General features: G+C 45.5%; 3 protein-coding genes across 3 annotated transcripts in view; 1 reads left to right on the top strand and 2 right to left on the bottom strand.

The window, feature by feature from the left end:
* Positions 1-2135, bottom strand: part of LOC124249543 (translation initiation factor IF-2-like) — a 2801-nt gene extending 666 nt beyond the window's left edge. Inside the window, exons 1-2 of the mRNA XM_046680550.1 lie at positions 1886-2135; positions 32-834 (exon numbers count right to left, since the gene is read on the bottom strand). Coding sequence (XP_046536506.1) covers positions 32-834; positions 1886-2135 — 1053 coding nt within the window. The remainder of the gene's footprint in view (positions 1-31; positions 835-1885) is intronic.
* A 1508-nt stretch (positions 2136-3643) lies between these two features.
* On the top strand, positions 3644-15518 carry TADA1 (transcriptional adaptor 1; the record flags this gene model as incomplete). Its single annotated transcript, XM_046680549.1, has 8 exons — positions 3644-3831; positions 4152-4243; positions 4504-4569; positions 8312-8409; positions 9830-10039; positions 11416-11567; positions 13680-13842; positions 14295-15518. Coding segments are annotated over 8 exons (1122 nt in total), but the record flags the coding sequence as incomplete, so codon positions are not given.
* A 1747-nt stretch (positions 15519-17265) lies between these two features.
* The window catches only part of POGK (pogo transposable element derived with KRAB domain), a 14654-nt gene continuing 7058 nt past the window's right edge, over positions 17266-24861 (bottom strand). The window contains exons 3-6 of the mRNA XM_046682548.1: positions 24623-24749; positions 23788-23883; positions 20957-22441; positions 17266-19157 (exon numbers count right to left, since the gene is read on the bottom strand). Of these exons, the coding sequence (XP_046538504.1) occupies positions 20970-22441; positions 23788-23883; positions 24623-24749 (1695 nt within the window). The 3' untranslated portion in view covers positions 17266-19157; positions 20957-20969. The remainder of the gene's footprint in view (positions 19158-20956; positions 22442-23787; positions 23884-24622; positions 24750-24861) is intronic.

Genomic DNA, 24861 nt, shown 5'->3' with positions numbered 1-24861 from the left:
GCCCCGCGCGGGCGGGAGAAGCGCGCCTCACGCCCGCGGGCCTGTTGAGCGGGGCGGCGCCGGCGGGGCGCGCGGGACGCGAGAGGCCCGCGGGGGGCCGGGAGACCCCGGCCCGCGCCCGGAGGCCGGAGGGCTTCCCGGAGGCGGAGGCATTTGGGCTCGGGGGGCCGTGTGGGCACTGTCGGTGGGCGCGGTGAGGGCCGTTTCGGAAGGCAGACGGCCCCCGGTAAAATGAGCGTGGGCGCCGCCGCCGCCGCGGGAGCAGGGTGGTCGCGGTGGCGGACGCGTGTTGAGCGCCCTTCAGCGCTCTGATCCCCGGAGAGAGACGTGGGGGCGCGGTCGTGCCCGTTTGCCGGGCGAGGAGCGCGAGCGGGGGCGCAGGCGGGGCGGCTGCTGGCGGGCCGAGTGGGAAGTCGGTCGTGCGGCCGGGGCCGAGGCCAGGTCGTGGGAGGAAACGTCCGAGAGGCCGGGACGGGGCTGCAGGTTTCACCACGTTAATGTTATTACAGTTTATTTTCCGCAGCTGCAGGACGCGAGTTGCAAACGTTGAACGTCGTGGCGCCTGTGCCGTCGCTGCCGGGCGGCCTCCGTGTCCCCGCCGGCGCGCGCGCTCGGGTGCCCGCCGTCCCCAGCTCCCCCTCCCGAGGCGGCCCCGGCGCTTGGCTGCGACTCGACCGAAGCGGTGCACCGGGACGCCCCGCGCGAGGCCGGGAGCTGTCCTCGCTGGGAAACTTGGGGGGCGGGCTTGGCGGTCTGCTCTCGTCCTGGCGCGGGGTGCGCTTCCTGTGCGACCCCCGCGGCCCGCGTGGAGGAGCGCAAAGCGGCGTGCGCTCCCTGAGCGTTCATACTATGAACGTGATTCACACTTCTGCACACGCTGGAGTTAGAATCTAACCTGATCTACTATTTTGGTGTAATTATTTCTTTATAAACATTTCTTGGCGCCCAGAGATAAAATGTTCTACCGAAAGTTATGTTTTGATCACGTTTACTGTCAGTCTGTTTCTTTGCTTATTTAATTAAAAATTCTTAATTATTTTGTAGGTAAAATTGACAGCTTTCACCTGCGTTGATTCCTATAGCTTGTGACTTTTGTAATACTGGCGGCGAAGTTTATGTGTTTTCGAAGCGCAATAGCCTTTTCACTCAGTAGGATCTGCGATGCTGAGCGTTATTTGAAAGTGAATGTTTGCATACTGCGGTCACTCGAAAGGACCTGGCTTGTGTGTATAATTGAGTGTCTATCTGTGGTGGTGACCTCCGTGGCCCCACACTCCTCACACGGGTTTCGGGGTTGCCAGATTTGGTCTTCAATGCGCGAGGCTGGCTGTGGGCTGTGCTGGAATACAGATGGTGAGGCTAGGGTGGGGGCACCTGTGGCCTGAATCTCCGCTGACAGCACAGCCCAGAGCCGCCTTGTGCCAGGGCAGTTCGGGGTCCAGTGTCGCTCGGTGTTTTCCCAATCCCTCCTTGTCTTTTTCCCCTTCTGCTCCTTACAAGGTGCCTGTTGGTTGAACAGCCCGTAGTACTGCTGTGCAGTAGTTTCTCATATTTCCTGCAAGGGTGCTTTGCTTTGTACAAGCTAACCGTTCAAACGTTGTCCTTGGTGGCAGGTAAAACATGTACCGTGTATAAGGAACTCCGATGTGAGTTGTTTTCTTTTTATCCAGTGGTCTGAATGTCCTTTCTCTCAGGCTGTGTGCCCACATCAGCTTCTAGAAAGACATGGGCTTTGCTAGCTCGCTCACTTGGTATAGTACCCAGTAGAGTGTCACGTTCAAATAGGTGCTTAATCTTTTGATACTCGGTTGTATGTTATTTTCCTCCAGGTATCTCCAGTGCTTCCTAGTCTGACCCATTTATGCTCGTCACCCGTCATCCGCACCTTCATAGAGGCTGACTGGCTTTGTTTTTGGTGTTGTCAGGACGACGCTCATTTGTCCATGGGTGGGCAGCGAGTTAACAGGGGCCAGGGTTGGGAGCAAGCTGTCTGCCTCTTGCTGGCCGGTGCTGGCTCTTTGGGCTGGAAGGTTTGCCGCTGGAGACAGACAGCGTCTGGCTGGCAGAGCTTCCTGGCGGAGCCTTGTCTTGGTTCTGGAACAAGTTCGCGCACTCCAGTGTGGATGCATTTGCATCTTTCTTGTAAGATGGTGACACAGGGATTTTCAGTAATGGGCTTCTTCTCATGTTATTTTCCTCTTTTGTTAGATAGAATGGGAAGGGAGAAGACTTTGGTTTCTGTGGAGCTTTATTTGATTAATAAATGTTCAGAATTATTCCTGCACCTAAAAAAAAAAAGAGCATTTACATGTCCACTGTTGGGACGTTATTGACTAATGAGTGTGTGACTAGCAGGTGAAAAGTGGTGCCAAGCTCTAGAACTAAACATGTTTTGCTGTTGAGTGAAGCGAGTCTTGGGCGACGTGAAGACCGTTAAAGCTGTAGGCTTTCTCCTGAAAACCAAATGCAGGTGAACCCACAGCTTCACATGCAGTTACATACAGATGTAGCCTGTCCATACAGAGATGCATACTAAGATGACGTGAAGCTAACGTGTGTGCGCGGGAAGCCCTGCCGTTGGTGCGACCAGGCAGTGAGAGCGTCTAACCAGCTCGTTTAGGGATGTCTGTGTTTATTCTGTCAGGAACTCAGATGAGCACTAGAAAGTAGCTAACGGGAATTGAAAGTGATGTAGGATGTGTACTGAGTAATTTTTAATCTAGTTCTGTGAACAAGGAGCAGCTGCCTTAGACATCAAAACAAGAGGTGTGGATGTGAAAAATCATGTATTTTATTCCTATTTCAAATAATGTTCTTAAGGTATAAAAGATTGAATCTTTTTTTCCCTACCAAATAACTAGTAATTTTTATGATTAGTGTTTGGCGTTCACTTTAAAAACCACTAAATTTCTCATATCCACAGGTATTTTCTTTGTGGTGAGGTGTTTTAGAAACCCATTACTTCAGCCAGTTAGATTAAAACTTGAGGGGCCGGCCCGGTGGCGCAGTGGTTAAGTGTGCAAGTGCCCAGGGTTTGCTGGTTCGGATCCGAGTGCAGACGTGGCAAGCCATGCTGTGGTAGGCATCCCACATATAAAGTAGAGGAAGATGGGCATGGATGTTAGCTCAGGACCAGTCTTCCTCAGCACAAAGAGGAGGATTGGCAGCAGATGTTAGCTCAGGACTAATCTTCCTCAAAAAAAACCCCCAAAAAAACCTTGAGGTCATTTGAAAGGAAAGAGGTCACTCAGAATCAGTATTAATGACCACTCCCCAACCCATAAAACACATACATATTTTAAAATATACATCTTTTTTTATTGAGATATAATTGATCTATAAAATATTAATTTCAGGTGTACATGTAATGATTCAATATTTGTATATATTGCAAAATAATCAACACAATAAGTCTAGTTAACATCCGTCACCACACATAGTTAAAAAATTTTTCTTGTGATGAGAACTTGTGAGATCTACTTGCTTAGCAGCTTTCAAATGTGCAATACAGTATTATTAACTGTAGTTAATAATACTTTTAGAATATAAACTTTAAATGTGGGATTCCGGAGAGGGGTCTTTTAGGAAGGCAACCCTGAGGAAGGAAAGGGGCAGCCGTGGCTCACTGAGGTGAATCCCATTCTGTGACTCCCTGTCAGTCCCTTTTAGGAAGGACTTGGCTTCCTTTTCCTCCTGTTGGTGTGTCAGTTTGCTGGGCTGCCGTGACGGAGCCCCACAGACTGGGTGGCCTGAACGGCAGAAGTTGACTTTCCCACAGTCGGGAGGTGGCAGTCTGACATGGAGCTGCCGGTCTCTCCCCCTGGACTGCAGGTGCCCGTTGTCTGGGGTGTCTCTCCCTCCCTCTGTGTGTCCTCATCTCTTCTTGTAAGGGTACCAGTCACACTGGCCTAGGGCCCACCCTAACCACTCCATTTTAACTTAATTTACCCCGTTAAAGGCCCTGTCTCCAAATATAGTCACATTCTAAGGTGCTGGGGTTAGGGCTTCACCAGATGACTTTTGGAGGGGACACGGTTCAGCCCCTAACACCAGGGAATGCAAAATGTCCTTCCCCGGGAGTTGGAGCCCGTGAGGTGACTGCGGGGAAGAAGCAGGACCTGTGGATCTGAATACTGCTTCTCCCTCTGCAGATACTGGGCTAACCTCAAGCTGTGGTTCAAGCAGAAGATCAGCAAAGAGGAGTTCGACCTGGAAGCTCATAGACTTCTCACGCAGGATAATGGTAAAACAGTTATCTGGGGAGTTGTTTCACTGTTCTGAAGTTTTCCTGCATTTGCAATGAGTTAGAATCTTTTCCACTTAAAAAAATAAAATTTTGGTTTTAGTGGTGTGTAAGGTCATTTTAATAATGTGAATATTTAAAATTAAGTGTAAACAATGGCAGAGTAGGGGAATATCCAAAATCCTTAAAAGCTAGACTAAAATAATGGTTTCCTTTTGTTGTATTTTGTATTTGACATGTGACAACCTTCCCTTTTTCAGTCCATTCTCACAATGACTTCCTCCTGGCCATCCTCACGCGTTGTCAGATTTTGGTGTCTACACCAGGTAAGGGGTTGGAAATACTTGCAGGGACGCGGTCAGCAAGGCCATGGGGCACTGTTGTGTCGGTAGAGTTCTTTATAGAACCTTGTAAGGCGGGTGATGTCCCTCTCCTTGCGCTGACCTTTGGGCCTTACTCCCCTGCAGCTGGACGTGGGTCAGGGGAGTCCGTGGGAAGTGAGGAAGCAGGTGGCCTCTGGGAAGCAGCAGCTGCGGGCAGTGCCCGGGCTGCGGGTGCGGAGAGGCTGCGGTGGGTGGGGGGAGAGGGGGCCATGGCGCATGGAGAGTTGGTGCTCTCACTGCCTTCTGAAGTGAGGCGGAGGCGCTGGAGGGTTGGAGAGAGGGCCTTGGAGACTGGCGGTGGTGGGAGGGCGGGAAGCTGCATCTGCCGCTGCCACCTACAAGGGTGTCAGAAACACCGATGCCTCTGCCCCTAATTTATTGGAGTTTAAGTGGCACAAGTAACCTCTTTCAACCATCTTATTTTAATCAGTTAGTCAAAAATAAATACATTAAAAATTTGCCTCATGATAAAACTTATCCTGAGCTCTTGTGAAAAACTTGGATTTGTCAGTACTTTCTGCTGTAGATTAAATTGAATTTTTTTGTCTTTAAAAGGCCTGTAGTGATTCTGATGGTCCTTTAGAAGCCCATGTGTATCTAGAAATGACAATCTTCCTCAAGCAAAAAGAGGAAGATTGGCAACAGATGTGACCTCAGGGCCAGTCTTCCTCACACACAGAGAGAAATGGCTGGTATTTTGTATCATCCCTCTCTGCCAACCTCTGTTGTGTGATGAAGAAGTCAGACAGGATCTCCCAGAGCGCCACTCCTCCGCGCTCATAACAGTTGTTGGTGTAAAGAGGAGTGAACAGAGCCATGCTTCTGGAGCCAGGTGCTGGAGAACGGTTGCCTCCCTTACCCTCTGCAGGCCCCTCACCGCACCGTCTCACACCGTGTCAGAGCTCTGATGCTCTGCTAATTTAGATAGAAGGGCACTTCAGGCAGTCAGTCCTAAAGATAATCTACTTCATTGTGTGAAATGTAGTGGGATTGGAAAAGCCACCATTGTGAGGACCAGATCTTACTTTTTAGGTAGATCTGTTCTAAAGTGCCACACACACAAAGGTAAGTGGAATGACCAGAAATCAAAACTCTGGTTGATAGGCGTCAAGACGCTTGGGTTCAGGTTTAGGTTTTGCAACCAGCTTAGATAGTGTGGTTAATTATTGCATGTTCTTAGCTTTCACATGTATAAAATAGAAGCATTAATATCTACCTGTCGGGTTATAAAAAGCAGATCGAGAATATCTGAACAAGTACTTTTAAAAATAAAAAAATGCCAAACAAAAGGAAGCAGTATTAGTAAGTGTAGGTGGCTGATTTTAATTAAATAAACCCTTTGATATTCTTGAATGGGTGTTACTGATTATTTTAAAGTAAATGAAGAAAGATTTGGAATTTGAGAGGTTATTTCTCCATCAAACACCCTAAATATATTTCCTCATAATGAAATTAATACTTGCTGGCAACAAAGAGGTGATTTCTTTTAAAAGTAAAATGTAGAAATATAGTTCTTTGCCCTCATAGTAATTGTGGGTGATTTGTTTTCTATTTTTCTAAGCTAGGCAGGAAAGATGATCTTAATAATATTGTTTATTGAGTAACTGCAATGCGCTAGGCACTTTACCTGCATATCTTTAATCCTCACAGCTACTCTTCAGGGTAGGTATTATTAGCCTCTTTTTATAGATTAGGAAACAAACTTCAGAGAAAAGAAAACAAAAGAAAAGAAAAACTACCCGGAGGCCCTGTGGAACTGGCGGGTGGACGTGTTGAATCCTAGCAGACATCAGCTGCTGCCGGAAAGCTGTCCTCGTTGTCAGTCCTCACTGCGCTTGGCTTCCTCACCCCGAGGATGGGGCCACACGACAGGTGTCACCTGACGCCAGTTCCATTTGTCAGGCATAGGTTTCTTTGGGACGTCATCTAAGATTGGCTGACCTTATCAAGTGAGATGTGGGTGCGCCAAAGACACTTAAAGTGACAGAAGAGGGCCATGACTTCCCAAACAGTTCTTTTTTTTTTTTTCCACGATTGGCACCTGAGCTACCATCTCTTCCCAACCTTCTTTTTTTTTTCCTTCTTTTCCTCAAAGCCCCCCAGTACATAGTTGTAGGTCCCTCTGGCTCTGCTATGTGGGATGCTGCCTCAGCGTGGCCTGATGAGAGGTGCCATGTCCACACCCAGGATCCGGACCGGTGAAACCCTGGGCCCCTGAAGCAGAGCACACGAACTTAACCACTCGGCCATGGGGCTGGTCCCCCAAGCAGTTTTTTTAAACTGAGGAAGTTGGAGTATTTTTTTCCAAAGCTTTAAAAATTCATCCTTCCAAAAACATCACAATGGAAATGCTTCGGCCAGGAGGATGGGTGATTTCTTTTTCTATCTTAAGTTGTGGGGGGTTATTTTTTTCAAGTGTGCTGTAATGAGCTTGTATTACTTTGATTTTTTTCTTTAATACTAAACCGTATATGTTCATGATTAAAAAAAGAGTACAGAAGGTCTTATAAGAAGGGCTTCCTCCTACCCCAGACATGTTCTCCAAGACAACTACTTTGTTTTTTGCTCTTCTGGTGGGACCTCCAGAGCTTCCCTCATAGTATACTTAATTCTCCTTTTGGGTTGACTGGTTTTAGACATCTGTCTCATCGTCTCATTGCCCTGTGTTTTGTGAGTTTATCTTTCAGCCTTTTTGTCCAGTGCATTCTTTAAGCAATTTATGGCCGCCTCTTTCTCTTTTATGGGTATACATCTTCTCAGACTTCTCTGAGGATGCCAGTTAAAAATTTTTCGAAGTCCTTTGTGTTGCCTGAATTCTTTATCTCTAGGACGTCTATTTTTTGTTTGTTTAGCTTGGTATTTTTGTCATTTTACAGATTATTGTCAAATGTCTGATGATCGCATTTAAGAATGAAGCTCTGAATCGCCTGGAGATTTGCTTTATAGTGAGCTGTCAGGAGGCCAGCCCTAATGACTGGGATTCCTCAAGTGCTGGCTTGCAGAGAGCTGTGCGCTAGGGGGCCGGCTACCTTAGTAAATCCCAGAAATTTTGTTCTGTTTCACTAGTTGAGAGTCCTCCAGTCTCTCTCCACCCTCCCCCGTGTATGGGAGTGAGCAGAGCTGGCTTCGTGGCCCAAGGACTCAGGAGGGCCCCCCACTGGGTTTAGTGCTCTGCTGTGGTTGTCTTGAAATTCTCAATTTTTGAACAAGGCACCTTGCATTTTTGTTTTTGCTGAGCTCAGTCCTGGGGATGAAGAACCAGGTTTGTGTGGATGACTTTTGAATATAGACCTTCCATTAAGCTTGTTTTTTGCTTTACTGATCCCTCCTGGTTTCATCTCTAAATCCAGATTCCTTGTGGATTTCTAACAGGCAGGTTGACCCGCTTCCACCTCAGTTACCAGCCTTGCCTGGCCAGGTTACGCCTTCCATGTGTCTGCTTTGTAAGGCAGCACCTTTTTTGCCCATCCTTGAAATTTGTTGAGATCTCATCTTGTCTGTCACTCATGTGATTTGAGAGAATTTATAGTTTTGTTTAGAGAAGTAGAAAGTCTGAATTTAAGCATTTATTGTCTATTTTCGTTACTTGAACATTTCATACATTTTTAGACCAAAATGAGAACAAACTTAGCAGTTATCAGTTGTCATTATTTTCTCTCATGATTATTATTTTTCTTTCTCATAGAGGGTGCTGGATCTCTGCCCTGGACAGGGGGTTCTGCAGCCAAACCTGGGAAACCGAAGGGAAAGAAAAAACTTTCTTCTGTTCGTCAGAAATTTGACGTAGGTTGTTCTTCGGTAGATATTGGTAACAAGTGATTTAAGTACTGGTGTGATGGAACTGGCTTTAGTTATTAAATGAATATTAAATTGTTGGTAGTGGAGTTGAAAAAAATGGGTCATGATTTGGGGGGGAACAAGATGTCACTGTGCTTGAAGTTGGTGAGAGTTTCAAAGCTTGTGAGTCCAGGTGTCTGAATTTTAGTTCTGGTTTCTTACTGCATACGTATTAATGTTATCGTTAGTACCTAATGATTCTTCAGTGATTCAGAAACTGTGCCTGTGTTCTTTCTCCTCTTGACTATTTCTCTGGAATGAATAATGTTTCTCAGACTGAACAGACTTCTGTTCCAAGGGCCCAGGAGGCCTGGAGGCCTCTGGCGGGGTCCTGGTGATGCCTAGCTAGGCCCTGAGCCTTCTGGGGATCAGCAGAGAGTTTATGAAGGCATTTGGCTATAAAATTTGTAAACATTTTAGAATAACTTGCTTTTTCCAGTTCACATCTAGAGAACAAAGCTTCCCAAAGTATCCCTTTTCTGGATTTGACTGGGTATTGATAGCTTTGTTGAATACCATCAACAAACATTTATTTCTACCTTTGCTCTGTGTTTTATATTAATAATACTCAATCTGGAGGGCAACAGTATTTCCAGAGAGGCATACTTGGTTTAAAAAGGCATGTTTGATATAAAATAGAGTCTTATACTTGGAAAATGGAAAAACGAGTGTTGCTTTTATAATATGAACTTCAAATAGGGACAAGCCACATTTGCTACAAAATCTTGTATGTTGGGCTTAAGCAACAGCTACCAGGGGCTTATCTCCCACTGATGATGGACCATATAAATGGGCTGTCAGAATCTCCCAGAGGAAGGCTGAGGCTTTATGAGTGGAAAACGATTGAGAAAAACTCTTTCAAATAATTAGTATGACTGTGTCTTAGATTCCCTGTTGAGAATGTAAGTAGAAGATAATGGTAACCAAATAGTTAAATTATATAGCATTATCTTGGACTGTTTGTTATTAGATCTGTTAGATTGGTTAGCTAGGCTTTTTAGGGCTTAATTAAAGCTTTAATTACATATTTATACTTTCAGAACCTGCTTACTTACAAGTATACTTAAAATGCTCTGGCTTATTTGAAAATAGTTTTATATCTTCTGTGATTGCCAAGGTATTAATTGAATAGAATAAACTGCTGTGCCTACTACCATTATTCCCTTTAATTCATGTCTTCATTATGACCATGTAATGGGGGTGAATCTTTGGTATTTGTGCCTGAGTTACTTTTCTTTTTAACCTCTGTAATAGGGTTTTGATGGCATTAATTTGTGGCATCTCAAATCCAATACATTGGTTACTTTTTTTGGGTCTCATTACTTGCACTGTAATGAGTAATTTTGAAAAGTTTTCTTACCCATAGCATAGATTCCAGCCTCAAAATCCCCTCTCGGGAGCCCAGCAGTTTGTGGCAAAGGATCCTCAAGATGACGATGACTTGAAACTTTGTTCCCACACGATGATGCTTCCGACCCGGGGCCAGCTGGAAGGGAGAATGATAGTGACGGCGTACGAGCACGGGCTGGACAACGTCACCGAGGAGGCCGTCTCGGCTGTGGTCTATGCTGTGGAGGTTGGTTTGCTGGTGGCAGAAGTTTTACAGAATGGCTATGACGAGCTTGTGTGTGTTGTTCAAAGTTGGTACTGCAAGAAAAGAATCAAAGTGTCACTCTGATCTCGGAATTGTCATTGTCGAAGTTTTCCTCTGTGGGAGAAACACATCACAATCCAAATAGTTACCTTCAGCTAACAGACCAAGCTTTTCGAAAGGTTACTTAGGGCATAACACTTCTGCTTGATCTGATGTTTAATTTGTGAACAGGGGAACAGTTTTTAAGGAAAACAATGAGATTGAGAATCCTAGACATTAAAATCACATGGTTTTGTTGTGGTACGGCATTTGAAGAGCGTTAGAATGGGCGTCTGAACAGTGGGATTCTTGTCTCAGCACACTCTTTCATCCATCGTTTTATTCATTTAGTTATCTGACAAAAAAATATACATTGAGATCTTTAGTGCACAGGTGCTGTCAGGTGACGTTGGGTAATTGCTTTCAATTCTCTGGGCTGCCGTTTCCTCGCCTGTCCCTCAAGATTATAATAGCTGCCTCATGAAGTTACAAACATGAGATGGAGTCTGTGTGGACGTTATGAATTGTGCCTTGCAGTCCTGCTGTGCGATGATCTGAGTGGTGTAACTGAAGCCCCGCTCGGCCTGGTCCTGGCTGCCCCGTCCGTACAGGGCTGGGACCCATTCTGCCTCTCTCCTCACCGTCTCCAGCACACGCTGATGTGCTTGGCTCTCATAAAGGTCAAGAGATGTTAAATACCTAGTTTTTGTTTATTTACTACATATCTGCTGTTTTCATGGCCTTTTGAGAGAGCCAGGGTTCTTTTCATGCAAGGACTTTAGAGGATTGGGCACTATGACCAATAAAGCCCAGACCCGGAAACTTTTTGTCCCATTTTAAACCAAGTTTCAAGGTAGTTTGCCTGTTTTAGGATTTATTTATTTTTGTACTTTTATTTAAAGCGATGTGAAAATCATTTGTGAGAGAAAGCAGCCAATTGAGAGAGAGAAAAACTTCTTTAATAAATTCCCTGTAGAGCAAGCCCATCTTAAATAGAATAAAATAAATAAATAAATAAATAAATAAATAAATAAATAGAATAAATAGAATAAATAAATAAATAAATAAATAAATAAATAAAATAAAATAAAATAAAATAAAATAAATAAAAATAGTGCGTTTCCCTTTGTCCTCTACCCGCTGTGTGGGGTGGCTCTGTGGGTCTTTGGCAAAGATGCCTTTGGTTCCAGCACATGCTAGCCTGCCCCACATCTCCATCCACTAAATGCCAATAAACACTTTTTGGTCAATGGAAGGTTTATTATTTGCTTTTAAAGAGGAGTTCATGCTATTTTTTCTTTTCTTTTTTGTTTTTACAGAATCACCTTAAAGATATATTGACATCAGTTGTGTCAAGAAGGAAAGCCTATCGGTTACGTGATGGTCATTTTAAGTATGCCTTTGGTAGCAATGTGACCCCACAGCCATACCTGAAGAATAGCGTAGTAGCTTACAACAGCTTAATAGAAAGGTACCTGAAGATTCCTGTGATTTATATCCATCCTTTCTAGTTGTTACACTACTCTTCTGTAGTAGACTGCTATTAAGTAACTGCGTGTGGCGTTCTGTAGGTCTGAGGCAACTTTGAGAGCAGCAGAGTTTTATTTTCTGAAGTTGCATCCTCGCATGGTAACTCATGGATTATTTTGGGACTTCTTATCAGACGGGAAGTGGCTGCCGTGTGTGGTTTGACGAGTGCCCCCTGCGTCCTGAGGTGGAATAGAGTAGTTCCCTCGGGCAGTGCGTCCTGATGGGCAGTGCGTCCTGATGGACAGCAGTTGCCTGGAGGTGGAAGCGGGCCTGAGATTGTTGGGTCAGGGTTGGGTTTCTTGATGGTGGGGGAGGAGTGGTAGATGTTTCCCAGGTCCTCATCTGACTTTTGTATAGCTGTAGCTCAAGATAGTGGCCTGTGCTGGGCGTCACCCTGTTGTGCACATCTGGTCTCTCAGCTCCAATCTCTGGGCTCGCAGCATCCCTAATGTCCTGAGTCACCCCTTCATGAGATGACCTGGATACCTTCACCCATGTGTTGTCTGTTTTCACCCCTCCACCTCCCTCTCTCCCTCCCCCTCAAAAAAACTTAGTCCAAATTTTAAGCCTTTGGGAAAGGAAAAAACAATAATGTAATCTTCCTCGTGGTAGCTGGAGTGAGTGAGTGCTGGACTTGGTGTGTCTGGTCATCTGGTTAGTTAGGGAGAAGAGAGGTAAAGAGATGATAGGGCGATGCAGGTTCAGAGAGAAAAGTGTGGTGGGAAGGCTGGCAGGAGTGGTGATGGTGCAAGGTGGAGGTTGGGGACACTGGGAAGAGAGTTGGACAGAGCAGAGTGTTGAGGCCACATGGAGGAGCTGTCCCAGGGCCTTTTTCATGGCTCTGAAGACCTTGACTCGGCTCCGAAGGCCCATCTTGAAGAGCACCGTCTTAAATTGGGTTCTCTATTTAGATTGCCATATGTGCAGATTTACTTTCTCAGTCTCATTCAGGCATATCTATGTGGGATTACTTGTTCTTCTTTGTAAGTCATTCCTCTCTAGAGAAACAAACCAAAAAAGGTGGCTCCTTGTAGTGGGTGAGTGCTGGGAGCAGTGTCTTTGACCCTGCCAGGCCTCCCGAGCCGCCCAGGCCTGCTGGGCCTGTCCCTGGGAGGAGGATGGCCTCCCTGTCGGCTGCATGTTTCTCAGAACAGGGCTGCCTTTGTCTGAGCCGAAACCCAGCTCCTGCCCCAGTGTGCTTCCTGCAAGCCGCCTCCTGGCTGTCATTTGCCCTCCCCCTTGTTCTTCAGTCACACAGGTTGTCTCCTACTGTGTTGTCATACATGGTTGCCTGACTTCCCAGCTGACATTGTGTGGGGTCCCGTTTTGCTAAATTGGCAAGATCTGGATTAATTTTCTCCACCCTCCATTTTTGCCTGTTGCTTCTTTTGTACTGTATCTTCTTTTCTTGCTTGTTATTTATTTATTTTTTTTAAGATTTTATTTTTTTTCCTTTTTCTCCCCAAAGTCCCCCAGTACATAGTTGTATATTCTTCGTTGTGCGTCCTTCTAGTTGTGGCATGTGGGACGACGCCTCAGCATGGCTTGATGAGCAGTGCCATGTCCGCGCCCAGGATTCGAACCACCGAAACACTGGGCCGCCTGCAGCGAAGCGCGCGAACTTAACCACTCGGCCACAGGGCCAGCCCCACTTGCATGTTATTTTTGATCCTCTTGTCTCCAGTACCGTTTACTTTCCTCTTGAAGTCAGTTGTTTTCAGTTTCATTTTCCGTTAAAGTCTATTTTTTCCCCCAACTATAAGCTCTTTAAGGGCAGGAAACAATTTTGGCTCAGTATCCTGAGCTTAGTAAATATTTTAACGTTGTGGAGGGAGGAAGGTAAATGTTACTCTTATATTTTCTTTCCAGCCTGACAAACGGGTGCCTTTAAAAATTAAAATTATAGACTATTCATGTATATACTAGCTAAAAAATAACTGGGTTTTTAATTCATATTATTTTTAATAAGATTTGTTCTAGCAACCCATTTCTGTTCTAGTTTTCACTTTTCGTCTTAGTTACTGGGACTATTTCTAAAATACTTTGTTTTCAGCCCTCCAGCCTTTTCTGCTCCCTGTGCTGGTCAGAATCCAGCGTCTCACCCGCCCCCTGACGATGCTGAGCAGCAGGCCGCACTCCTGCTAGCCTGCTCTGGGGACACGCTGCCTGCATCTTTGCCTCCAGTGAACATGTACGACCTTTTTGAAGCTTTGCAGGTAACTCTTGGCTCCTCGAAGTTTACCTAGATTTATGGATCGGTTCAAAGTGTCTTTAGTTCTGCAGACATACTCAGTAGCTTTCCCACTTCCTGTTTTTTTTTTTTTTTTTCAGTTTTATTGTTTGTTATTAAAACCATTAGTACTAGCCTCATTTTTCAAATCCTGGGCGCAGGAATCCTTCCTAATTTACCTCCCCCATCCCCCACCTCCCCAATGAAAGAAAGAAAAGGAAAAATCCCCTTGTTGCCTTATTCCTATTTCAGAACCTTATTATTTCCTTGTCTTCTTGTTATCTGGTTTGGGATCCATTAGGTTCTGGCTTAAAGTTTATAGGTTTGTGTGTCTTTTGTGTGAGTGTTTTGTTGATATAAACCTTACTTTTATTTTATATGTTGGGAAAATAAGTATACTGAAGTCTAATTGGAGACTTGCTAATTTTGTAATCCCAGGTCCACAGGGAAGTCATTCCTACACACACTGTGTATGCTCTCAACATTGAGAGGGTCATCATGAAACTCTGGCACCCAAACCACGAGGAGCTGCAGCAAGACAAGGTCCACCGCCAGCGCTTGGCAGCCAAGGAGGGGCTTTTGCTCTGCTGAATTAGGATTTGAGGGGTGAGACCCTCTGCAAATTCAGTGATTATTGAGAATCGAATGTTCTTTGGGTCCACATTTCAAGACTGAAGTGTGCAGTGTGAATAGGACCTTTCCTATGGAAACGTGACACTGAGTATGTATTGTGTGGCTACTGTGAAGCCATTCATATCAGTCCGAATTTAATAATCTGTGTGTGTGTTTGTGTGTGTGTGTGTGTTTCCAGTTACGGGAGTTGGCACTGATGGGATTCTGTGCCTGGAATGGAGATGTTCAGGCATCTGAGGCTTAGTGTCCCATGGTCTGCGTGTGAGGGAGATGACATCCTAGAACAAAGAAGCTATTATAACGTAGTCCCCATGATCAGCAGGACATCTGTGTGTTCAGTGACTTCACATATTCTGTATCTGGCAAGTCTAAAATTTCTGCCTTTCTCCTCAAGAGCTGTGCTCTTGAATTTTGGTTGAAATAAACCTACAGTGTTAGAAATTAGATAGCTCCTTTAGTAACCAGTTTAATTTTTAACCAATACAGGTAGCTCTCTAAAAAGTCAGTACAACTCCATAGAAAATATGACTTAGAGATGCTGTGCTATTAGACAAAATGAAGTCCTTTGTGTGCATTAGGAACCCAAATCAAAACAAACAACCTTCTTGGATTGAGATTAATTAACCTTATGTCTTCTCATAACTCAAGCTTCTTTGATAGAGTTACTACATCTGAAGACTTTGGCAGGTTCATTTATTAATTACTCCTATAGAATATGTTTTATGAAGTCCATGTAAAAATATTGGATCTATACTTGGTAATTCCCCTATTCCCATGAAATATCATGTTTCTATCCTTTCAAATGATGAAGTGAAAATAATTTACATTTGACAGTGTTACTAATAACCGAGTTTGGTTTTTTAGAGATGTTGCTTTTTACTCAAGAGATCATGTTCGTGGATCTGTTAGAATGTACAGATGGGTTTGTGTAGGTCTAAATAATATATGTATAGATATGTACATGTGGTCTAATATCTGGATCTGTGTATTTGATTTTGTACTTTAAATGTGATAAATAAACCTTTTGGGACAAAACAGCTTGTTTATTGAAGTAAACCTCTAAGGATACCGCCTTCTACAGAACTGTGAAAAGCCCTGCTTTATCTTAGCAGAGACTTCCCAAAAGAATGTACTAGATGAGATTTGTGATGTGTAGATTAAGACCAAAAAGAGAGAATAAACAGCTTAGTTTCAGTTCTTGGCACAAGTCTGAAAAGCCCTTTAGAGTTTTAGATGAGATAATATTCAACAATTTTTAGGGTTGGGGAGAATTTGAAGCACTATCTTAACTGAATGTAGTGGTTGTTTTGGACTATCCATCTGTCTGGGCCTTGGTGCTAAGTACGTGTTACATTTCCTGCGTTCCACAGATGGCAAGGCAGCCAGGAGCCTCATCTGTGCCCTGCTGCCCTTTGCAACAGCAGGTTCCACAGAAGTCCACACAGGAAAACTCCTCTCTGGGACCTGGCCTGGATCCCCACAATCACCTACTCTGGTGGGACCACAGGACACCAGAGGACTCCCTTTGCCTCATGTTTTGGGCCTACACTCTAAACTAAGATCTGCTTTCCATGCTGGTTTTCAAGAATCATTTTGTAAAGTTGGAGAGATGGGGTTGAGGGCAGGGCAGGACAGTAGAGTGATCCTTAGGAGGATTTTCCAAGAGAGCCCTTGAAAGAGATTTGAACACCTCTGCCCTTCTGAAGTCTGGCTCCAAATCTAGCACCGTTGCCAACTGTGGGATCCTGAGTGAAATCATAATGCTTACTGTCAAGCATTATTTAGAAAAACAGCCATCTCAATGAAGAAAAAAGCTGTTAGAAACCAAATACTTTCAGACTTAGAATAAAGCTTCCTATAGGAATTTCAGTAATTGTCTTTTAGCTGCAGGTATATGGTGCAAGACCAGGTGTAAGACCCACCTTACTTTATACCAGGCACCCCGCGCGCTGGCTCACATGCTTGCCTCCTGTATCACCCGTGGCTGTGATCGATCAAGCACAGGGTTCCTCAAACGCTTCTCCCCAGTGCCTGAAGTCATGGGGATGCTTCTCGAGGGATATCACCATGATTTTCTAAATGCTTACCCTGTTTCTGTAGCTAAATGCCTGTGTGCCATCATGTCTTTGACTTGTACCAAGATGTAGAATTAGGGTAAGGAAGCTTGGTTTTAGGGGTCAGACTTAGATGCTGTGGCCAACAGACTGGTTCAGCATTTAATTCTGACGGCTTGGAAAAGGAAAAATGTTGTCTGGATTATTCTCGGAAAGTAGACTACTACTTATTTAACTGACTCTATGGACGTGGTCCATTGTCAGGACTTTTACCAAAAGCGTACCATGAAAAGGGCATAGAGGTTCATCATGCTTTCAGTTTAAGGAAATTTATGAAAACAGGATACCAAGTGTTCTGTTCGTCGACTTGCTAGCATGTCACCACTGTGAAAATGAATATCCCTTTATGGAGTTCCTTCATGATATTTTGGTAATGTACCATACTTAAGAGCATCCAAAACGTGACGGATTGAGAAGAAAGGTGTTGATGCCAGGTCTCCCCGCACCCTTTTAAAAGCCAGTTTAAAACTACACATCATTTTTCTTGCCTTTGTCTTCAAGGACACCAACATTACTTACACTGCCATCCCACGAACAGACACTTTTTTGATTCAAGGGTGTTAATACATTGGTACCAAACTGAAGGGAAAATTAAGTGTAAATGATAGTTTGCAATGTGACTTTTCACATTGTTAACAGGTAAATAAAACCACTATAGCCAATCGTCTTTATTATCAAAGTTTATTGTTGGGGTCAGTTCCTACCTACTGGGGAGTACAACTATATCTCAATATGTGCTACAGTAATTCTAGGGTAATAGCCATTCTGCAAAATAGTTGTACTGGGGCTCTGTTAGGCATAGATCATAATTAAGTCAGTGGAAGAACGAGCCCAGAAAAACCCTGACAGTAGAACCATTACTCTAGGAAAGTTCCAGTGCTATGCAACCTGTAAGGCATCACCTATCAGCGGATGATGAGACTCGAGGAGGCGTTGGGGAAAGGAAACAGGAGTTGAACCCATTTTCTATTCTTCTCTGCAACGTAACCATGGCTCCAATGCAGGAACCCAAAACAAGGTCTTATAGAATCCTTTAAGCTCCCAAAGTAAGTAAAATAGGGCATAAAGAGGAAAGAGCCAGGAACCAGGACAGTGGAGGATAAATTAAGTGGAACTGGAAGGAAAGGAAACTTCTGGAATGGCAAGTAGCTAGGTATAGATGCCATTTGAGATGACAAGGAATACAGTACAGGTAAAAGCAAATGGGAAAACAACTGATACATTGAAAGTTATTCAGATACCAGAAATTGAGATTTCCCCTCTTGGAAGAAAACTGGTTTAAAAAAATGAGAAAGGTGAGTCACTAATAAATAGGAAAATGAGTACCTGAGTAGCAATAGGTGTTTCAAGATGCCAAGAACAGTATAATAGACAAATGAGCTGAGTCTATAGGAAGGAAAAGTGGTTATGGTAGCCTGTTATCCAGAGTTGACATTGGAATGACATTTCTAGCAATGGCTTTGTCTATGTGGTTCTGGCATATTTTTTGTAGCACAAATAACTTTGAAGGAATGTTTTTGTAACACTCGACTTATGTGGGAATGCAAATTACTATAGTGTAAAAATTCAAAGACTCCCACCCATTCCTGTAGGGCAGGAGGAGATTAGGAGTCTTGAAAAGCTGCAGCTAAAAGCCCAGGCCCTCTCACCACCCTTGTGATAGAAATATTAAAGAAATTAACAAAACAAGTTTCAGATGAGTCAATGAGCCTTGTACCATGTAGACAGCAGATAATTTACGGTGACATCTCCTGCAGGCAGCCTGAGAAACAGAAGAGTTTGTGTCTTAAATGCTGCCCTATCATTAAATATAATAATAATGAAAAATAGGGCCATTAAATGAGACCCTAAAAAAGTCTAGCTGCCAACCAGATTGGGAAGATAAATAAAACAGCATAGTTTATTTTAACCTGTATCTTCCACACTAACCTAGTTTGTCTATAGAAAAGCCATCTGCCGGCACCCGGCCAGTGTGTCTGAACTTGGTTATCATTAGTGTCTCACTGTTCCAAAAGAGGAAATGTGCAAGGAGCAGGTGTGCATAAATTACACATTTTGACAAAGCCTTCTCTGCAGTCATGACCTGTGGGGACAGGTTCTACCCTTGGAAGCATTTTTAAAGGCAGAAGAAAACATTTACTTGAGGTTTTCTGCACAGAAAGGATGCCAGTGGAGTTGGACCCACATAATGAGTCTCCTGTTGGTGCAGAACAAATGGTCTCTTCTCCAGGAAACACCTTTGTTCGTTCCTATTTACAGGTTTCTTCCAATGGGCACGTGGAGTAATCTCTAAAACAAGACAAGAAATGGGGCAGAAGCAGTTTCTTTCCTAAACATGTCTGATGAAATTAAGAGTCCTAGACTTTTCTGACACCTCATGGATGCGGGGCGGGGTTGGGCTGCGTCCTGGTCCCGGGATGGGAACACAGGCTGCGATCCAGACTTGGGCTGTCGGAGCCCCATGGCCTCTTCCTGCTGTTCCCTGTACATCCACATTTCGAGGAATCTTCTTGAGGATTTTCCTCCCCAACTGTCTCAAACAAAGTTCCATTTGCTGGAAAACAGAGAGAACCCAAAGTGTAAATTACCCCTTGGATTTTAGACATCGTATAATTTTAACAAACATAATTATATCATTAGATTTTCAAGTAGATGAGAAGAGGTAGTCTCATGCCCATATGTCTCCTAAACTCCACTCACTGAGAACCCCTATCTACTTCTGTCACCGCCTCCATTAGAAAAAGGCAGCTGCCCAGACAACTGGCAGTCGAGATGAGCAAAAGCTCACGGCTGACGTCAGACATAAGTGCCTAGGCTCAGAGCGGCAGCCTAGCTTCGTTATTTTCCCTTTCGTCTTCTGGCTGTTTTTGATCCAGTTCTTTGAGTAGCAAATAGCTTAGAAAATTAAAAATGCACAAAACTGTTATGTAACAAAGAGGGGAAAAAAAAGGTACAATGAGAAAAGGATAAAAACAGCTATAGTTCAGAGTCTGATCCAACGGAGGCAGTACAGTGGTCAGCAGAAAAGGGAGGCTGGATTCATGGGGCAAAACAGGACGGGACACGAGAGGAAAAAAAGCACTTCGGGTGGTTTTGAATGTAATAGTAAGAACTTCCCGGCTCCGCTGTACTTCTAGGGACCCCAGAATGACAGCGGGTTCAGTGACATGAGCACACTGATTCGGGGCGGGGAAGGAGACGTAAGTCACTCCTCAACGTACACAGCCTGCGGGGGCGCGACAGAAGATTTTTTTTAGCACTTCACCCGGAGGAAAAAAGCAACCGGGATGGAAATACCTAACTACACTTTAAAAGAAAGAAAAAAATGTCAGATGGTTTCAGGGCCTCTGTAAGAGAAGGAAAGTCCTCTGTACGTTAAAACACTGTGTCTGAAGGAACAAGCTAACTGACAGACAGGGAAACAAGGACGAAGGCAAAGTGAGCTGTTTGTTCCCTCTGTATGTTCCCTGCTGTACATGGCCGTTCTCCCTCAAGGTGTGCGTGTGGGGGTGCAGACTCAAGCCACTGGTGGTGTTTCTTAGTCCCCCCACTCCCCACTTCCTTTTAAAGCTGTGTCCCTTCTCTACTCAACTCTGAAAATTCCAGGCCTATCGTCCTTGGCCCTCAGACTTGATTCACTGTAATACTAGATATGCACCCCGTTTTATTTTCTTTTTTTGGTGGATTCAATTAAAAAATATGTCTCTTCAGACATCTGAGGACTACAAGAAGATTATCGTAACTGCTGACTCCACGTGAAGGTCATTATGAGAATAAGATGATATTTTAAAACACTTGAAATCCTAGGGAAAAGCAAGCGTAAGCTATTACTTGTATTTCCCAGTGGGCTACTGCAGACCCCAGGATTGAGGCCGGAGGCCAAGAGGGCACTTGGGGCCCTCCAGGCCAGCGGAAGTGAGCACAGGTCCCCAGGGGGACCAGGTGCACACACTGGCCCCAGACGTTCAGACGATTCATAAGGGAAAGGGAGAAGTTGGCTTTTCAGACCAAATGTTGTTAACTCAGCAATGTCTGACTATGCTCCTCCAGGCTCAGGTAATCTGTTTCAGCACTACAGCTCCCAGATGAATGTTCTGGCAGCTGACCCCTTGTTCCTTTTATGTATGATAGCAGGGCTGCTGGGCCCAGGCTGCAGAGCAAAATACCCAGAGTAAGCCAAGCAACAAAAGTCTCATATAAAGGAGAAAGTGCCGACGGCCGGTTCTCTACAGCACTGCGCTGCAGGCTCGAAGAGTTCTCGGAAATAGAGGACAATAACGGCAAGAGCAAAGCGTCTGTGGAACACAAACACGTCCCTTAGTGAAGCACGAGTCCTGGCGCCTGCCTGCTTACCTGTGCTCTCCCTTCAGTTGCTCTCTGTCATGCTCTCAGTGTCACATTCTTTGGGTGGTTCCCCTCCTCCCGGCAGCTCGCTCTCAATTTCCCACAGGACATCATCTTCGTCTTCCAAGTTGCTGGAGATGTGGCACTTCTTGAACCCCTGGACAATGGATTCACTGGAGATGCTGTTCCACGCGACCATGACCCACTCCAGGAAGAGACCAAGGGGTGGCTTCTTGGCATTCCCGGTTGGGCTCAGCGCCAGGTTCCCCGCCAGAAGCCAGTTGGAGTACTGGGCCCGCACGCTGTCATTCAGCGGTTTGTAGACCACCACATCCAGCACCTGAAGCTGCGAGGTCAGGCCCCCTGGGATGATGACCATGTCGGTGTTCATGCTCTCCATGGAGCTCTTGACGGAATCAGTGGCGTGGCCCCGGAAGCCATTCAAAATCAGCATCCCCCGCTGCTTGGGCATGGCGCCAGTCCTTCGTCTCCACACCACTTCTAACCAGTCCTGCATCAAGTCCTCAGTCATCCATCCATACCGGTGGCAGCGGATTTCCATCCCACTGGGGAACTTCCCGGGGGGGATGTATGTGCCCCTCAAAATGATGTATGGAGGTAACTTCCTGCCATCAGCCAAGACCCCAAGCATTGCTGTGATTTTCAGTTTCTCCCTGCCTGGCGTCTTGACCAAGACAGGCTTCTCACCCTGGTTGTCAACAGTCACCCTTGACGGCACCTCTAAACAAATGGGCGTCTCGTCTGCGTTTCCCATCTGAGCCACCTCATAGTCATGCGCCCTGCGCAGAGCCAGCACACTGCGCTGGTAGGTGACGAGCTTCTCAGTCAGGTCTTCAGGCAGTTGCTGGGGCACGGGCACTTTATGCCTCAGGGACAAGTCATACCTTCGCATCATTCTCCGACACCAACCCAAGCTCGCCTTGAAGCCTTTCTCTGGAATGTTCATCTCCTGGGCGATTTCGAGAGCTTTCAGTTGCATCGCCTCCCTGGTGATAGGGTCCCCTTTGGCCTGCATGTATCTGACATACTCAGCCACACGCTGGTCCACCAGAGCAAATCGCCCATTCTTGGGGCCTCGGAATGCCCGCCGCATGGCGTGGGCATTCTGGAGCTGCGGCTTCACTTTGCGCCAGTCTCGAACGTTTTTTTCCAGCACTCCAAACTGCTTGGCAGCCTGGCAGTTATTGGTGCTCTCGGCATATTCCACCACCATCAGCTTGAAGCCCGCATCGTAACTGCGGCGCATGCCCCGGCTGAACTGAAACTTCCCAGCGATATCATCCGCTGAGAGGTCATACCCCGGGAAGCCCATGGCCATGTAGAAGGGGTACCCCTCACTCCACTCGGGCAGCTCTGCGATGTCCCGAGGCAGACGGAGGCCAAAGCCATCAAGGTGCTGAGGCTGAGCAAACGGGGAGGTGGTACTCAGCGGGCCTGCCCAGTCCGGAGGCTTCACGTCAGAGTCTTCATTTTCTGGGAGACAAACGGGGAAGGGCAAAGATAATGCCAGTAAGGAAAATGATTTCTGGCTTATTCCCTGATTTTTTTTGGTTGAAAAGTCAAGAATACCTTAATCTGAGGTTCACCAAAAGTAGTCATTTTAATAACAGCTAACATATCCTAAGTCCTTACCCGCTGCAAGTTCCCACGGGTGACACATCTACCTGTCACAGTGACTGTGTGCATTACTCCTCCTCTGCAGATGAGGCCAAAGAAGTTAAGTAAAGCATCAAGGAAGCTGAGCAAGAAAGTGGCAGAGCTGGGAACCGAACACAGGGGCCAAGCTGGATCGCATAATAATTTTGTGGGCCATGTGTAAGTCAAAATAATCTTTCTGTGGATGAGAAGCCAAATATAGCCCATACTACCGAGTAATATTCCAGAACTTGGATGCATCATCGGCTGAATCACACCCCTTAGACCAAGAAAATCTATAGCAAAATCACACTTCACAAAGTTAAGTCTATAAGGCAGAAAACTGGTTCTGGCACACCAATGCCAGAACTGCGTCTCACTGTATGTTTATATCGAGAAGGTGCTCACAGAAATCCCAGATGGTTAGAGGAAATGACCATTTCTCACCAAAACTAAGGTGCCGTCAGTTGCAAGATGCACCATTATGTGCCGCTGAGAAAAAAATGCCACTAATTAAACTATGACATGCCATCATTTTTAAGAGGCATTCTCCATTTCAGAGATGTTAAAGTGGTGGGGGGAAAATGCATCTCAGAATCAACAAAATACAGCATTTTAAACTCTCACCTAAAGAGAGAAGGCAAATAAAACCAATCTGGCTGTTCGGAAGCTGTATTTCTGCAACTGCCACCCTCCTGACTAGGTTTCTTCTTAAAGGACCACATGCTCCCTAGACATTTTTGCTCAAATGTGTACTACAGCTGTGATTGCTTTTTCTATCCAAGATGAAAGGACAGGAAGGCAGGACAGGAACGTGTGCTTTCTCACACTATTTTCCTTAGTTTTCAGAGGTGTGTGGTGCGCTACTGAGGTGGCCTCAGTTAGGATGTGCGCTGGACCAAATGCCACAGAAGCTTCAATTTGCTTCATCCACATACAAGGTTGCACACGGAGACTTATTACCCCCCAGCTGACAGAGGAAGAAAGGGAGGCTTGGAGAGGTGAATAAAGTTGCCTAAAGTTACACAGCACTGGAAAGGAGAATTTGAAACTCCAAAGCCCATAATCTTCCTGCATCGTAACCCCATCTTACTCTTCAATACCCCACAGAATGTATATGGAAACCTTATCCGGCTTCAGAATGCTCCGATTGGATGGAGGGTGGATTGGTGTGATCGTAGTACCTGCAAAGCTTCCTCCTTGGAGCTGCCATTCGTCAGGATTCTGAGACTCCTCCCCTTCCAAGCGCGTGATCATGTCTGGCTTAGGGAACGGGAATTCTGTTTACAGGAGATAAAACAGGTAACAGCTATGTGACGTCTTGGAGCACCGCCAAAAGAAGTACTTTATAATACTTAAGGAACACTCCTCTCGCCCCAGTCTTCTCAATATGGAGATTTATGAAAGACGGGGAAGAGGGCTCGGGATACCTAAAGAAAAAATACGATGGGCGATAGGTCCGTCCAAGGGGATTTATGGCTCTCTGCTAACGACGAGCAACAACAAAGACCCGCGTTTAGCAGGGAAGTGCGTGAACGCAGCCCCTGGTCTGATGAGTACTCTGGTGCCTGTGTGAGCAAACTGGGAAGTCCCTCCGCACGGTTACAGTCTAACAATACGGACATCAGGGCCGGGCGGGGAGCAGGGACTCTTTGGGGCATGTCCCTGAGCTTCAGAGGCTGAGAGGGTGACAATGAGGCCTGCCTTCCCTCCTAAGGAACATAGGAGGCACAGGCCCAGACCTGTGGGGACACTTCTTAGGTTATGTCTTATTTTTTCTGATATAAATGCCTGGGTTGAATGAGGACGGTTCTGAGAGCTGGCACAAGTCGCTGAGTAGAAGGACACAATATTTATATCCTGCCTAAATCAAAAACAGGAAATCCAGTGGGCACAGGCATCGAGGGGACAGAGTCCAAGTTCAGGAGAGAGGGATGTTGGACACACCAGTGAAGAGAGACATGGATACAGTTCTCTGGGCTCAAGGCTTCTAGGAGACAGAAGAAAACAAAGCTTTACCCAGGGACAGCACAGTTTCGTAATTCATCCTCATGACTTCCCGGTACAGGGCCTTTTGTTGCTCCGTCAAAACTTCCCACTCCTCATCGGAGAAATATATGGCCACCTCATCGAATAGGGCCGGCACCTGGAACAGCGACAGGCCTTTCTCAACGACTGTCAGGCACATGCAGACACAGACGCACACAGCTTCGTCTCACAGGGAGGGACCTGACCTGAGGGAGCCCGTCTCACAGGGA

The sequence above is a fragment of the Equus quagga genome, chromosome 13 (assembly GCF_021613505.1).
Source record: "Equus quagga isolate Etosha38 chromosome 13, UCLA_HA_Equagga_1.0, whole genome shotgun sequence".
Lineage (NCBI taxonomy): Eukaryota > Metazoa > Chordata > Mammalia > Perissodactyla > Equidae > Equus > Equus quagga.
The sequence above is the reverse complement of the archived record's forward strand: the minus strand, read 5'-3'. Positions and strand labels throughout refer to the sequence as shown.